The 16995-nt window shown below is 41.6% G+C and overlaps 1 protein-coding gene across 1 annotated transcript in view; it reads left to right on the forward strand.

Annotated features, from left to right (window-relative positions):
• The first annotated feature begins 2449 nt into the window (after positions 1–2449).
• LOC137332471 (glutamate receptor ionotropic, delta-2-like) overlaps positions 2450–16995 on the forward strand; it is a 366170-nt gene continuing 351624 nt past the window's right edge. Inside the window, exon 1 of the mRNA XM_067996343.1 lies at positions 2450–3091. Within this exon, the coding sequence (XP_067852444.1) occupies positions 3007–3091 (85 nt within the window). The 5' untranslated portion in view covers positions 2450–3006. The remainder of the gene's footprint in view (positions 3092–16995) is intronic.

The raw sequence follows: 16995 nt of genomic DNA on the forward strand, positions 1-16995 counted from the left end.
GGTCTCTTTACTTCCTGTTACATTTCAGAGGAAAGACATTGCTATATACATTTTAGAGGGTAGGGAATAGCCACATAGATTTTCTGGTGGTACAACTATTACAAATTCATAAGTGGTATATCTGTTGTTCTGCTTTTGTCATGAGATGATAATGTTAGAGAACCATGCATGTAAAAAGGGAAAATTATCTACTATCACCAAAATAGAAAGTAGCTTTGAAACAGTTGAAATAACACAGTAACATTGAGGACAATTTTAATTTTAGGCAGTCAGCAGGTGGATGCGACAGGCACCCGTTCATTGTTACTACCGGGAGCCCCGAGCCATTCTGAGGTCCAGGGCCTCATTTACACGACGCTGGTGAGCTGTGGGCACCAAACTGGTGTTCAGAGGTAGTTCGGCAGTTGGGGAGGGTGGGAAATCAGGCAGCTCCTATGTTAAGCTAACCAACAGTTGGAGCCTGGGGGAGGTGGAGATCCTGGAGGTTGGGGGGGGGGAAAGCTCGCTGGCTAGGCTGCTCAACACGGGTACAAATAGGCAGACCATCAGTGGTGCATGTTCTGCCCATTTATACCTTAAAATTAAAGTTGGGCTCTTATATACATCGTAGGATATCAATTTGCATATTACAAATTGTCTCTTGCCTGAAACAAGCAGGCACTTCGGCCACTCTTCTCTGGATCCTACCCAAGATGGTGGTGGCAGGAGCATCAGTGTAATCAGGGCAGTAAGTGACCCAATGCCATTTTCAGACTGCTACTGTCCCGTTTGCACCAAGCATTGTGTTTTGACAGCAACATTTGACATAAAAGGAACATTGCTTTTTCAGTTTGTGATCTAGGTTCCAAACTTCTCTCTGCTGCAACTTTTCTTCTCTTTTTTTATCTATTTAATCAAAACAATTATGGTCAGTGCTTCTCTAAAATGTTCCCTTTTGTTCATTCGGCATTACAAAGATGCTGTCCTAAATGTTTTCCCTCCTCCCTGTATCCCCACTGTATTGTAGTCAACTTTCATTGTATGGTCTCCTACTCTAATTCATTCTTTCCCAGGACCTCAGAACTCTAGAATTTCTTATCTTCCTCAGTCATTTCCTCTTCCTGTTATTTTTAGACTTTTAAAACCCAAACTTGGTATCACCTAATCGTTAATTCCAGAAGTACGTCATCTCTTACTCTTTTCAACCTTGATGTTGTCCTGCACAATGGACCTTTGATCGTCCCCTTGATTTCTCAATAAACGTGCTTTCACATTGGTGCTTTTTTGGTTTAAAGCACAGGAGAGTGATGACTATGCATTTGTTTTTGCACTTACACTGCTAAGTCTGGCTCCTTTAACTGGGCAGCAGAATCATAGATCCACTTGACCCATCTTTTTGTGAGGCTGAGTCTGCAAAAAGATGAGTTGAATTTAGCAGTGTAAATAGAGGAAACAGCACATGGAATCTGGTTTCCTGTGACTCTAACTAAACATAACAATATAAAAATGTTTCGATAACTTACAATAAATACACAGCCCAGGATAAATGGTTAGGAGACTCCTTTCTCTGATCTTTTAAGAGTCCTATGTTGAATGAATTCAAGCAGTTTCAAACCAATTCCTAGAGGGTGTGAGTGGGCAATGCACACCTGGTGATCATTATGAACTGTCAGAAATGGAAATAAAGTTGGTGATAATCACTTTTTGGTGCTATCTAGGAGTTTAATTCTGCTTTGGCCTGTGAGTGATGTTGACAAAAGAGTAGAAAAACATAAATCTGTCAAATTCTTATATTTTTCTCTTTCCTGTGAGATATTTAACAAACCTACTTTAGGAATTTTGCTTCTCACCTACCAACCCCATGCACATGATCATTGTGAGTTATTTATCTGACATCTATTTAATGAGCATTTCCAGATGACGTCATGGGAAGCGAGATCTAAAGAGCAGCCTTGGCTATAGGTTCTACCCCCATTAGTTTTGTGCAACAGAAAATGCCCATTACTTATTAAGTTGTTTTTTGTCTATTTTAATTAGCTTGGCTGCGTCCTCTTGACAACGGGATTACGATCGTTGTATTGCACAAGCTCTCTACAGTTGTTTCCAGTCTCTATAGTCTTTCAGTTTGAACTGCAACTCAGCCAAGTAGGAGGATACATCAAAACGTGTTAATTCAAACGCCTTCAAATGATTAAGCGTTCATAAAGGCATAGATCAGTTTGGTGTTTTCAGCACGCACGCTTTGAAGGCTGCTAATAATCTGTGACGAGTTTTAGATGAACACAGACATTTCTGCATGCCCTATTCCGGAGAATGCTGCATAACGTCAATTCTGCTACTTACGCAAATTGAACGTATTCCCAGTTATTGCCGCTAGTGGCTGTATGTACGCGGTCTATCTGGTGCCTCATGTTTTGACCCCTTTTAAAGCTTTGTTCCAATACAATTTTCCAGGAGATAGAGGTGGTTTGCACCTCCACTGCCTTGTCAGGAAATAGCTCCATACAATAGCTGAAATCAGAGTACAACGCAAGAAACAGAGTGGAAAGGTCTCTGCAGTTGAAGATTGTACTATTTCACTGCTCGTTCTTTTCAGCGCTCGTTTTTTTTTGGGTGTCATGGATTTTATGCTACTGACAGACATTGAATTGGTAACTGCCACTTATGGTAAAATACAATTTTTTGCAACATCATGAGCAACGACGGCTGGGGAAGTAACCTAAAGCTGTTCCCGTTGAATCCCGCATCTTTTAGCTATAGTTTGGTTCACCTTGTAGTCACTTGGAGCTTTCGACCAATCTTTTGAAGAGTGGAATCAAGGGACACGTTGTGTTCGTTTTTTTAAAAAAAATGTCTGTAAACTTCTAGAAGTGGATTTTCCACCACCAGCAGAAAATCACCCGTTTCTATATAAACGTTTTATTAGGCGTAAACAAATTGGATCGCAAGGTTTTGCTTTGACGTTATGTGCTTTATGCAGCGGATATTGGATGTGACTGCTGTCTCCAATTGACAGTTTAAAAGGAAATGGAAGTTTTCGCCGCTCTCATTGTGTTCATCTCTTGGATCTTATGTACGGACACTGTAGCTAGTGATTCCATCATTCACATAGGTAAGACAACACCGTTTGTTCACCTATTTTAAATATAGTACATGACATTGAGGTGAGGGCGCAGGGCTGGATTTCAACCAAAAAGTAGAATGAGTTATTTTCTTAATTGTATCCAGCAACCCAGGATTTATATTCGCAAATACATTTAGAACACACCGACGCTGCAAGGTTTACGATTTGGCCTTAATTAAAGCCTTTGTATCACATTATCAATCCACACAGTAAGTAATGCTTCAGTTTAATAGTTACCGTGTGGAGTTGTTAAATGTAACGTTTGAAGAATGCAATATCTTTATCTCAAAGTTACACTTGCGTCTCGATGTAAAATAAAGCTGCAAACTGTATTGGAACTGCCATGGTTAGACATTCCATTTTTAATTACACATAACTTTAACTGGATAAATTATAGATGGATGCACTTACAAAGAAATGCAATTCTGTAAATGACCCATTGAACCAGGATGCTGCAGCTTTACATAACTTACATTGATGAGGTACTTGTGCATTGAAAGCCTCGACCGATTCTATTACGAAGCATTGGCAAGCCCTGTGTTGCATGTAATGGGTCACTAATGTATGTCTGAACTGCTAACCAGCTTCTGCACACCTGCAAAATACAATAAAGTAAGGTCCAGTACAACTTGACTAAATAATTCCACCATGGCATGTGCTTTACCTGGTTTTGGTCGCAAAAGCAAAAGGTGAACGAACCCATGAGCTTACAAATGGCCATACCTAAGTGCTATTGATGCCCATTTGTTCTGTACCCCAAGAGATATCTGTTGTGAGAAAACGGACCTCATCAGTCCCGTTACAACTGTCAATCATGAAAACACATTGCTGCACGGCAGAGGAAACCTATGCGGGGAGGAAAAATAGGGAACGATTGGCGAGGACTGCCGCAGTTCTATTCTGCAGAGGTTGTCATATCGTATATTTATAATGGGAAAGGTCGAGGGAGCGGAATCAGATGAAGACGAGTGGCCGAAGCACATCGTGATAAGAGGTTTAGTGTCTTCACACATGCAAAGTGCACAGACAATATTCAGCGTGAGCCATTGCTAGAAAAGAATGCCTGAACCCCTTGCAGCGCACACACTGAGGGTATACAAGCTGGAGACTGGGCTGAGGGAGTGGGTAGCACGAGGCTGGGGCCAGATGGGTGGGGTTAGTATGGGGGGTGGTTGGGGTTGGAGGAGGAGTTAGCACAGGGGAGGAGTTAGCAGGGGGGTAGGTGGAGGGGTTAGCATAGGGGGAGGAGTTAGCAGGGGGGTTAGCACCGGGGAGGGATGGGGTTAGCACAGGGAGCGGGTAGGAAGAGGGGTTAGTACGGGGTAGGAGGAGGGGTTAGCATGAGGGAGGGGTGGAGTTAGCATGGGGAGGGGGAGGGGTTTAGCCCTGGGGATGGATTAGAATGGCACTGGTGGAGGGGCTTAGCATGGGGGAGGGGACTGGGATTGGAAGCACAAAATGGTGAGGCGCTGGTGGGGGAAAGAGGCATGCAGTGGAACACTAAGCTTGTTGGACAACAGGTCATTTGTTTCTGAAGAAACATTTGTCTTCTGTTGTTTCAGAGAACAAACAGAAATAAAGGAGCACGGGGATGGGGTTACCGATAGACAAATCACTAAAAGTAGAGACACAAGTTAATAAGGCCATTTAAAAAAAAAAAAGAAACCAAGTACTGGGGTTCATTTCTAGAGGGATAGAATTGAAAAGCAGGGTAGCCATGTTAAACATGTGTAGAACCTTGGGTAGACCACACTTGGATTACTGTGAACAGTTCTGGTCGCCATATTATAAAAAGGATATAGAGGCACTGGAGAAGGTGCAAAAAAGACTTACTAGAATGATACAAGAACTGAGAGGTTATACCTATCAGAAACGATTGAACAGGCTGGAGCTTTTTTCTCTAGAAAAGAGAAGACTGGAGGGTGACCTGATAGAGGTCTTTAATGTTATGAAAGTGTTTGATAGGGTAGATGTAGAGAAGATGTTTCCATTTGTGGGAGAAACCAGAACTAGGGTCCTCAATATAAGATAGTCACTAATAAATCCAGTAGAGAATTCAGGAGAAACTTCCTCACCCAGAGAGTGAGAATGTGGAACTCACTACCACAAGGTGCAGTTAAGATGACTAGTACAGATGCTTTAAGAGGAAGCTAGATAAACACATGAGGGAGAAAGGAATATAAGGATATGTTGATAGGGTCAGATGAAGTAGGGAGGAGGCTCGTGTGGAGCATTAACACATGGCATAGAGCTGTCAAGCCGAATGTCCTGTTTTTTTTTGCTGTACGTTCTATGTAAAACATGAGATGGTGTAGCCAGTAAATTTTGTGCATTGGAATGGTGCAACCACCCACAAAATGATGCAAGGGACACTGGATCCTCATGCATTGACTCGAGGCTCTTTAAGCCAATTTTTGTTCTTCACATTTCTTATTGTTTCCCAAATGTTTTCATGCTGGGTCCCATCAAAAAAAAATTCTCAGCCCGCCACATCCTTCCAACTCCACTTCCTTCTTTCATTTCTAAGCTGGTTTCCCTCTTATCTCTCTCCTTTTTTCCCTTCTCTCTCCCTTGTTTCTGTTCCTCTTTTATCTTTTACCGTCTCTTCACCTTTCCTCATTGTTATCCTTTCTTCCACATTTCCCTCACTTTTTTGCCTCTTTTTATTGCTTTCCTTTCTCCATCACCCTATCGCTTTCATCCTTTTTATCTTTTTCTCACTCTATCTCTATCCTCTCTGATACATGATTGCTCATCTCTAGCACACACTCTGTATCCCTTGCTCTCTATCACTTTCTTGCTTTCATCTGTGTTTTTCCTCTATGCTTGTTCTTTTGTGTCTCACGAGTGGTTTCTCTCCCTTTTATCTTGCTCCCCATCCCTTTCTCTCAGCTTTTGCTTTCCATGCAAATCTTTCTCCCTTTCCCTTGCATGAAGTTTCCCTCTCCTACATTCATGCTTTTGCTCTTTATCTCTTCCCCTCTATATTCTTTCTTTTTCATCTTTCTCATGTGCTCAATCTCTCGCTCCTCTATCACCCTCTCTCGTGCATGCACTTGCTCACAAACTCTTGTGTAATTTCTCTTTTATTGTTGCTGTCTTGCTCTCTCATCTTATTGCTTTCTCCTGTGCAACTTCTCCCCTTTGTCTCTGGAGTCAAAGGGTTTTTCAGAATGTCTGTGTTATTATAGATCTTCCTCTATGTGCACTCTTCTGCCAGATGCTCAGGGTTCTCGAAGTACTTTTGTTTATGGACTTTCTGTTGCAGCATCATACTTCAGGACTCAAGGTATCTGGCACTTGGAGATCTTTGCCTCACTATTTCCCCTGTATCCAGAACTCTCTTAGGTGCCCCTGGCTCCCTCCAATTGAGATAGATTGCACGTGTTTATTGCTTCACTCTGTCATTTGCCTTCTCTCTTTTCCTGTGTTGATTTACCTGCTCTTGATTTCCTATGCTCTAACACATGCATATAAGCTGTCTTCATCCTGGCCAGCTGATTCGACTTCTCCTATCTCATAAGAAATAGGAGCCGGAGTAGGCCATACGGCCCCACGAGCCTGCTCCACAATTCAATAAGATCTTGGCTGATCTTTGACCTCAACTTCACTTTCCCACCGGATCCCCATATCCCTTGATTCCACTAGAGCCCAAAAATCTATCTATCTCAGCCTTAAATATACTCGATGATGTGGAGATGCCGGTGATGGACTGGGGTTGACAATTGTAAACAATTTTACAACACCAAGTTATAGTCCAGCAATTTTATTTTAAATTCACAAGCTTTCGGAGGCTACCTCCTTCCTCAGGTGAACGATGAGGCTACCTCCTTCCACATCGTTCACCTGAGGAAGGAGGTAGCCTCCGAAAGCTTGTGAATTTAAAATAAAATTGCTGGACTATAACTTGGTGTTGTAAAATTGTTTACAATTAAATATACTCAAAGACTGAGTATCCACAGCCCTCTAGGGTAGAGAATTCCAAAGATTCACAGCCTTCTGAGTGAAGAAATACCTCCTCATCTCGGTCTTAAATGGCCGACCCCTTATCCTGAGACTGTGCCCCCTAGTTCTAGACTCTCCAGCCATGTCAAGCCCTCTCAGAATCTGTATGCTTCAATGAGATCACCTCTCAGTCTTCTAAACTCCAGAGAGTCTAGGCCCATTTTACTCAATCTTTCCTCACAGGACAACCCTCTCATCCCAGGATTCAATCTATTGAACCTTTGTGGCACTGTCTCTAAAGCAAGTATATCCTTCCTTAGACAAGGAGACCAAAACTGTACACAGTACTCCAGGTATGGTCCAGCTGTTCAACTCAGGTTAACCCTTTTACTGAATGTGCTTTGGGGCTTTCCCAACAGTATATAAAATAACCCATCCTATAAAGTTGCAAAGTTGGGGGGTGGATGAGGGAGGTACAGGGAAGAAAGAAGTGGACAGTGGCACTGGTGTTTGTTCAGGCTTTTACCAACACCCATTTCTCATGTGAACGGCTTGATCATGCCAATGTGTGTTTGCTAAAATTTACACCATTCACATCTTGCAGCAATGAGTTAGTGTAGTGGTAGCCTAACAATTAACCTTGATTGGGGTAACTTGCTCACTGGCAAATATGTTGGATGCCTACTGTATAAATTTGGATAATGGAAAGTATCATCAGGCCAAATTACTATTCAAGATTTATTTACAAACAAAATGATACACAAAAAAGACCTGGGTGAAATACCAATTGTACCAAATTAATATGAAAGAACTGGAATCCATCCACATAATGTTAATATATCCTTTTCAATGAGCTGCCTTTTTGCTGGTTCTTGAAAGAGCTAATTTGGATTATGTACATATTTTGGAATAAGTGATCCTCATGCACCCATAGAACCTAATGTATTCTTGCCAGAACTAAAGATTAGTATCTCAAACTGGGATATTTGTCAGGAGGAACCTCTCTGATATAAAGCCATTTCTTTTCAAGCAGTCTACTAAACAAAATGTTAAGTTTTCACCTCGGTAGGTTATGGGATAATGGCCTGTAACAGATGGGTTTTCTTTTGCTATTATCACATCCTACTGTAACTAGAAATTGTAATACCAAAATTCTGCTTGGGGTGCAGCAGTGACGCAAGCAGCAGTTCACAGGTGCCTTCCACATCATGGGCATGGGGAGAGGATCTCCTGGAGTTTCTGATGTCCTTTATTAACATAAAGGTTGTATGCTCCCAGCACAGCTTGGGCCATGTGCTTCGAGGGTAGGGGCTAATGGGAAATGTGGGGCAGGAACTTAAAAGTTCAGGTAGAGCTCCTTAAAAAGGCTCCTGCATTTACTGTTGGGGAGATTTTGTTTTCCTGCATCTGTTGGATGAGCCAGTAGATTCCAAGTGCCTGGGGATGTGAGAGGATTGCTTCATTTTTGGAAGTAGCATTGGAATTAATGCTTTGGGTGTTTTAATTTTTAACTGAGAAGGCATCGCCTCAAAAAGCATCTGTTGGAGTTGTGTAGGAAGAGTTAGTGGAGCAGGAGAATACAGTGTCAGCTGTTAACTCTTCCTTGCAGATGCCATTTGCCAAGGTTACATTATATTTATACATTATATTTTCTTTTTATATTCTGCACTGTTACCATCATAGCTCGAGGGTATCTCGGGTTGCTCAGAAACCATCCATCTTGGGTGGAACTAACTTGAAATAATGGAACTGTAGTCTGGTGTCAAATAAATACATCGTAGCAGTTCCCAGACTATCTGGAATCTACCACAATGTAATTCTGGTGGTTATGTACAAGTTGCATATTGATGGCGTGGAATCCCTTTGTATTCATAAATGCTATTGCTTTGGTGCAAGGAGACCAAATGGCCATATGTGGTGCAGCAATGAAATCTAGCATATTGAGGAAGCCAGCCATTCTGGAAAAAGTGAGAGTCTTTAACTGCTGATCATGGTCATTCGTGGGGAAAAATGGTGAAGTTCTTGGCCCTGGCAAACAATTAATCATCTATTTGATGTATGCAGCACTGTACCGCATACTGTTTAATTTGACTGTCACCTGACATGAAAAGACTCATTGGACTAGAAGTCAGGACAGTTGTTACTAACCTTCACAGCTAGAGTCATTCCAGTTGTACAAGAGGTTTGGAGATCTGGCTACAGGAGATGGCAAAGTTCTGTGATTGACTCCCCTGGTGAAGTATAAGTATCAAAGTCACTGTTCTACTGATATGTCCAAATTACTGTGGTGTGATCTATACACCCATCTCCTTGGGTATGCACAGATCTGCTCTGCCCTTCTTCAATGTACTTGCACCTGCCTCTACTGATGGCTGTAGAATTCATCATCCTCCAGCTCCCTGACGATATGAGGAATTCTTAAAGGAATGCCTTTCTTATGCAAGGGTGACTGTTGCTGATTACTGAAATTCTTTTGAATTGTAACTGACAAAAGCAGACAAAGAAACAAAATAAACAGATACATTTAGGTCATAGGTATGGTAGTATAGTGGTTATGTTACTGGACTAGTAATCTAGAGGCCTAGACTAATATTCTGGAGAAAGTGAGTTCATGACCCACCATGGCAGTTTGAGAATTTGATTTTCAGTTTTCAAAATCTGGAAATAAAAAGCTGGTACCAGTAAAAATGACTCTGAAGCTGTCTGTCGTAAAAACCTAACTGATCACTAATGTCCTTTTAGGGAAGGAAAGCTTCCATCCTTACCCTGTCTGGCCTATATGTGATTCCAGTTGTACGCCAATGTAGTTGACTCTTAATTGTCTGCTAACTTACCTAACAAGACACTCCATAAGCACAACGAGGGATGGCAATAAATATCAGCCTTGCTGGTGACACCTACATCCCAAAAATGAATTTGAAAAAAAGACTGAGGTGCAATGAAACTAAAAAGTAATACAATACAAGTGACACAAAAATAGCTTTTTAAGGAAAAAGGATGCCTGACAAAAGTTTTGTAAATATCATTCAGTACAACTTTAAGAATGCTAGGCAGTGCTTTCTGCTGGCTATGATTCATTTTTGAATTTGTTCTGATGAAGTGATAGAATACAGGTGGATCAAATTGTCACAAATGTTGTAGAGCTTATTTCCCAGTAACTTCCACAGGGCAGAAGTGATACATAAATCATCTTGGATTTTTTTTCTTTTCCCCAAAATGACATTCATCCACATTTAAAAAGGCTGCCTATGGAACAAAATCCTGGAACTCCCTTCCTAACAGCACTGTGGGAGAACCTTCACCACACGGACTGCAGCAGTTCAAGAAGGCAGCTCACCACCACCTTCTCGAGGGCAATTAGGGAATGGGCCTCACCCACATCCCATGAACGAATAAAAAAAACAAGATATATCAATCTACAAATCATAGACCTCTAACCAGAGGGAGAAATTACATGTAGGCTATTTTTGGAAGTTGAAGCTTATTGATTATATATGACTACAGTTTACTTACTCTTATTTATACTAACAAAAGACAGTTTCTAAAAACAGACCTGTGTCTCATGTGATCCAAAACTTACACTTTTGTGTGCCATTAATAAGAGTAATGTGCCACAAGATTAACAAACACATTTACCACAATATTTTACATTGGAGATTGCACAGACTGTCTACCATGCACACTTTTGCACTCTGGAAGGCAGAAAAAGCTATGTTGTCAGTTTATATAACTGAGGCTAGAACTATTAATCTAATTTATTCACTAGAATTATAATTGCACAGAAGTAAAAGAAGACAGCAAGATACCGATAGTGTAAGTACTTATAAAATAAAGATTGAATGAGTCCAGACAGTTCACATATCTTCTCCAGAAAGCATTTCTTACAAAGTCTGACAATCAAGACTTTTGGAGGAAAGATTTTTTTTATGCGTGGGTGAGACAGTTTTCCCTCCTACTGGATGAACTCTGCCGAATACAGAAACTGAAAAATTTGAAAGCTGAACTCTGATGAAACTGCGAAACCTCACATCTGTTTTATCATCCTTCCGGGTCTCCAAGGTAGAATACAACATACAAGATCAAAAGAATTATCACCACTTGATAGGTAATTATATTACTCGAGTTTATTATTCAGATTAAAGAATGTCAACAGCAGCCCCTCGGCTGTCTTTTGACTTTGTTTAATTTTGACACGTAATTTGCATATTAAATAGTTTGGTTCCAAGAATAATATTATAGTGCCTGACAGTCATCTGCAAGTTTCACGTACATTTAAAGCTGAGTGAATTGCTGGTGCAATTAACTTGTAAGTAAAGGCAAACAGAAGTACTGTAGGGAATCACTGACTATCTCACCCTGAACCAATATCTATCCCTAAATACATTTGAGCATTGTTTAGCCTTCTCACAAAGCTGAAAAGATTTATTTTTAATAATGTAGTTAACAAAAGAATTTTAAATTCACATGTAACATATCTAATGTAGGTAAAAGTAAATTCTATTCATCTGAATAATCATATAATACTGAGTTTTATGTCAGATAATTAGGAGTAAGACATGGTATGTAACAGATTTGGATGTGACACCAAATGGTAATGTCTTATTGGAATAGCGTACATTCTGTTTTAATTTGGAGACCCCCTGTGGACCCAGCAGGTAGACACTATTGGGGATATGGTAATCAGGACTTGTATGATCAGGAAAGCATATAACGCTAAACATGCCCATGGGGATTCACCAGCATTATAGACATTCCCCCACTATGATTTAGCCCCAAGGGTTTGTGTACCTTTCTCTATTTCCTTGTTATCCTGCTGCATTTTGACCAGATGTATTTCTGAGGTAACACTTCTATCCAAGACACTTTTAAGACTGAATGATAAAAGGGGAATGGAGTGCCTGAGTCGAATTACAGGCTGTAATGCTTTCTCCATCAAGTCCCCACGGATCTTCAGTCTGGTGCTGTCATGATCAAGTATAGTTAGCGGGGCGGCCCAATTGGACCCCAGTTTGAACTCATGGGAGTAGGTTACACATCCCATTGACTGTATTAGTGGAAACTCCCTGCCTCCATATATGAAGGTCATCTCGGTGGTTGTGTAACAGTATTTCCCACTTCCTTGGTAAGCAATACGAATACCCTGCCATTGGGATGTTACCCGCATGTCACAGAAAGGTGATTCATTGGCAAATGTACATTCACATGACTGGTGATCCTGAGTGTAATTAATTTCCCAAGCCCAGGCATCACCCTGTTGAACACAAAGTTGAAGGTTCACTGCCCCAACCCCCTCCCCCACCCCACCGTTCTCCCAAGACCAAATAGGGTGGGGGTTGATAGAATTCAGTCAAGGTGGTTCCTTCTAACCACCTTCTTAAATATGGACATCAAAACTGTATGCAGTATTCCAGGTGCGGTCTCGCCAATACCTTATATAACTGCAGCAATACCTCCCTGTTTTTATATTCTATCCCCCGAGCAATAAAAGCCAACATTCCGTTGGCCTTCTTGATCCAGGTGATGCTGCACCTGCATACTAACTTTTTGATTTTCTTGCACTAGGACCCCCAGATCCCTTTGTACTGCAGTACTTTCCAGTTTCTCACCATTAAGATAATAACTTGCTCTCTGATTTTTCCTGCCAAAGTGCATAACCTCACATTTTCCAATATTGTATTGCATCTGCCAAATCTCCGCCCACTCACCCAGCCTGTCTATATCCCCTTGTAGGTTTTTATGTCCTCCTCACTCTCTACTTTCCCTCCCATCTTTGTATCATCTGCAAACTTTAATATGTTACACTCGGTCCCCTCCTCCAAATCGTTAATATAGATTGTAAAGAGTTGGGGACCCAGCACCGACCCCTGCGGAACACCACTGGCTACTGGTTGCCAGTCCGAGAATGAACCATTTATCCCAACTCTCTGCTTCCTGTTAGATAACCAATCCTCCACCCATGCCAGAATATTACCCCCAATCCAGTGATTCTTTATCTTGAGCAATAATCTTTTATGTGGCACTTTGTCGAATGCCTTCTGGAAGTCTAAATACACTACGTCCACTGGTTCCCCTTTATCCACCCTGTACGTTATGTCCTCAAAGAACTCAAGCAAATTTGTCAGACATGACTTCCCCTTCATAAAGCCATGCTGACTTTGTCCTATTAAATTATGTTTATCCAAATGTTCCGCTACTGTCTTCTTAATAATAGACTCCGAAATTTTACCCACCACAGATGTTAGGCTAACTGGTCTATAATTTCCAGCCTTCTGCCTACTACCCTTTTTAAATAAGGGTGTTACATTAGCAGTTTTCCAATCTGCCGGGACCTTTGCCGAGTCCAGAGAATTTTGGAAAATTATTACCAAAGCATCCACAATCCCTACTGCCACGTCCCTCAAGACCCTCGGATGTAAGCCATCAGGCCCAGGGGATTTATCCACCTTGAGTCCCATTAATTTACTGAGTACCAACTCCTTAGTGATTTTAATCATATTAAGCTCCTCCCCCCCCCAGAGCCCCCTGTTTGTCCAGTGTTGGGATATTCTTAGTGTCCTCTACCGTAAAGACTGAAACAAAATATTTGTTCAGCATTTTTGCCATCTCCATGTTTCCCACCATTAATTTCCCGGTCTCATCCTCTAAAGGACCTACGTTTGCCTTAGCCACCCTTTTTCTTTTTATATAACTGTAGAAACTCTTGCTATCTGTTTTTATATTTTTTGCTAATTTATTTTCATAATCTACCTTCCCTTTCTTAATCAATCCTTTAGTTACTTTTTGCTGTCTTTTGAAGACTTCCCAATCTTCTATCCTCCCACTAAGTTTGGCTACCTTATATGTCCTTGTTTTTAGTTGGATACTATCCTTAATTTCTTTACTTAGCCACGGATGGCTGTCATTTCTTTTACACCCTTTTTTCCTCAGTGGAATATATATTTTTTGAAAGTTGTAAAATAACTCCTTAAATGAACACCACTGCTCATGTACCGTCTTACCCTTTAATCTATTTTCCCAGTCCACTTTAATCAATTCCGCTCTTCTACCATCATAGTCTCCTTTATTCAAGCTCAGTGCGCTTGTTTGAGAACCAACCTTCTCACCCTCTAATTGGATATGGAATGTAACCATGTTATGGTCATTCATTCCAAGGGGATTCTTAACTAGGACATTATTAATTAATCCTGGCTCATTACACAGGACCAGGTCCAAGGTTGCCTGCCCCCTTGTAGGATCAGTTACATACTGCTCAAGAAATCCATCCTTAATACACTCAATAAACTCTTCCTCAAGGCTGCCCTGCCCAATTTGATTTGTCCAGTTAATATGATGGTTAAAATCCCCCATAATTATAGCTGTTCCCTTATTACATGCCCTGACTATTTCCTGATTAATACTTCTTCCAGCAGAGTTGCAACTATTAGGCCTATATACTACGCCCATGAGTGTTTTTTTCCCCTTATTATTCCTTATCTCTACCCAAACGGTTTCATTGTCCTGATCTTTTGTCCCAATATCATTTCTCTGTATTACAGTGATTCCTTCCTTTATTAACATAGCCACCCCACCTCCCCTTCCTTCCTGCCTGTCCTTCCTGATTGTTAAATACCCTGGCATATTTAATTCCCAGTCGTTGTCACCCTGCAGCCATGTTTCTGTAATGGCCACAAGATCATACCCATATGTAGATATTTGTGCCGTTAACTCGTCCATTTTGTTACGAATGCTACGTGCATTCAGATAAAGAACTTTCAAATATGTTTTGTGAGACTTAGTTCCTGCTTTTTCCTTTTTTAACACTTTACCTTTTACTCCATACCTTCTGTCCCTTCCTGATACGCTTTCCTCTGTCTCCCTGCTCAGGTTCCCAACCCCCTGCCACAGCTTTGATGCTGGGTTAATCGCCTTGTGCCTTCTAGTTTTTATTTTATCTGTTGTGCCTAAAGTACACTTTCTTTCTGCTGCTCTGCTTTTCCCTTTCACTTGTTCTTGAACAAGTGTTTGTACTATTTGTATTGTAGATTTCCCCTGGGTCTTCCTCTCTCTTGCTGCTCTCAACTTTATTCTCTTCTGACTTCCCGCTCAGGTTCCCATCCCCCTGCCACTCTAGTTTAAACCTTCCCCAACAGCACTAGCAACCCCCGCGAGGACATTGGTCCCAGTCCTGCTCGGGTGTAACCCGTCCCGCTTGTACAGGTCCCACCTTCCCCAGAACCGGTCCCAATGTCCCAGGAATCTAAATCCCTCCCTCCTACACCATCCCTGCAGCCACGCATTCATCCTGTCTATTCTCCTGTTCCTATACTCACTAGCACGTGGCACCGGTAGTAATCCTGAGATCACTACCTTTGAAGTTCTGCTTTTTAATTTATATCCTAACACCCCAATGATCAGAGGATTGTATTCATAGAATCATAGAAAGGTTACAGCACAGGAGGCCATTCAGCCCATCGAGTCCATGCCAGCTCTATGCAAGAACAATCCAGCTAGTCCCACTCCCCTGCCCTATCCCCGTGGCCCTCCAAATTTTTTCCTTATTCAGTACTTATAAATGATGGTAACCTGGACCTGGTCAGAGGGTCTCATATCCTTTAATGAAGGCCATGATTGAATCTGCCTCCACCAGCCCCCTTGGCAATGCATTCCAGGCCCTAACCACTCGCTGTGTAAAAAAGTTTTTCTTCTTGTCACCTTTGGTTCTTTTGCCAATCACCTTAAATTGATGTCCTCTGGTTCTCGACCCTTCCGCCAATGGGAACAGTTTCTCTCTATCTATTCTGTCCAGACCCTTCATGGTTTTTGAATATCTCTATCCAATCTACTGTCAACCTTCTATGTTCCAAGGAGAACAACCCCAGCTTCTCCAATCTATCCACATAACTAAAGACCCTCATCCCTGGACTCATTCTAGTAAATCTCTTCTGCAGCCTCTCTATGGCCTTCACATCCTCCCTAAAGTGCGGTGCCCAGAACTGGACATAATACTCCAGTTGTGGCTGAACCAGGGTTTTACATAGGAATGTTTGTGTCATCGGCAAACTTAGATATGAGACTTTCTATGCCTTCATCTAAGTCGTTAATAAATATTGTGAATAATTGAGGCCCCAAGACAGATCCCTGCGGGACTCCACTAGTCACATCCTGCCAATGTGAATACTTACCCATTATCTCTACTCTCTGTGGCCTTTCGCTCAGCCAATTTCCTAACCAAGTCCGTACTTTTCCCTCGATTCCATGGGCTTCTAACTCAGCTAACAGTCTCTTATGTGGGACCTTATCAAATGCCTTCTGGAAGTCCATATAAATAACATCCATTGACATTCCCCTGTCCACTACTTTAGTCACCTCTTCAAAAATTCAATCAGGTTTGTCAGGCACGACCTACCTTTCACAAATCCATGCTGGCTCTCTGTGATTAACTGAAAATTCTCGAGGTGTTCAGTCACCCTATCCTTAATTATAGACTCCAGCAATTTCCCCACAACAGATGTTAGGCTAACTGGTCTATAATTCCCTGGTTTCCCTCTCTCTCCTTTCTTTAAAAGCGGAGTGACATGTGCAATTTTCCAATCTAGAGGGACAGTTCCTGAATCTAGAGAACTTTTATAAAGGTTCATCATGGCTTCCTTGCTTTTGTACTCTATGCCTCTATTTAAAAAGCCCAGGATCCCGTATGCTGCTTTAATCGCTTTCTCAACCTGCCCTGCCACCTTCAACGATACCCCCTGATCTCTCTGTTCCTGTTCCCCTTTTAGAATTATGCTCTCTAGTTTATATTGCCTCTCCTCATTCTTCCTACCGAAATGTATCACCTCACATTTTTCGGCGTTAAATTTCATGTGCCATGTGTCCGCCCATGCCACCAGCCTGTCTGTATCCTCTTGAAGTCTATCAGTATCCTCCTCACTGTTCACTACGCTTCCAAGTTTTGTGTCATCTGCAAATTT

The sequence above is a fragment of the Heptranchias perlo genome, chromosome 14 (assembly GCF_035084215.1).
Source record: "Heptranchias perlo isolate sHepPer1 chromosome 14, sHepPer1.hap1, whole genome shotgun sequence".
NCBI classification, from domain to species: Eukaryota; Metazoa; Chordata; class Chondrichthyes; order Hexanchiformes; family Hexanchidae; genus Heptranchias; species Heptranchias perlo.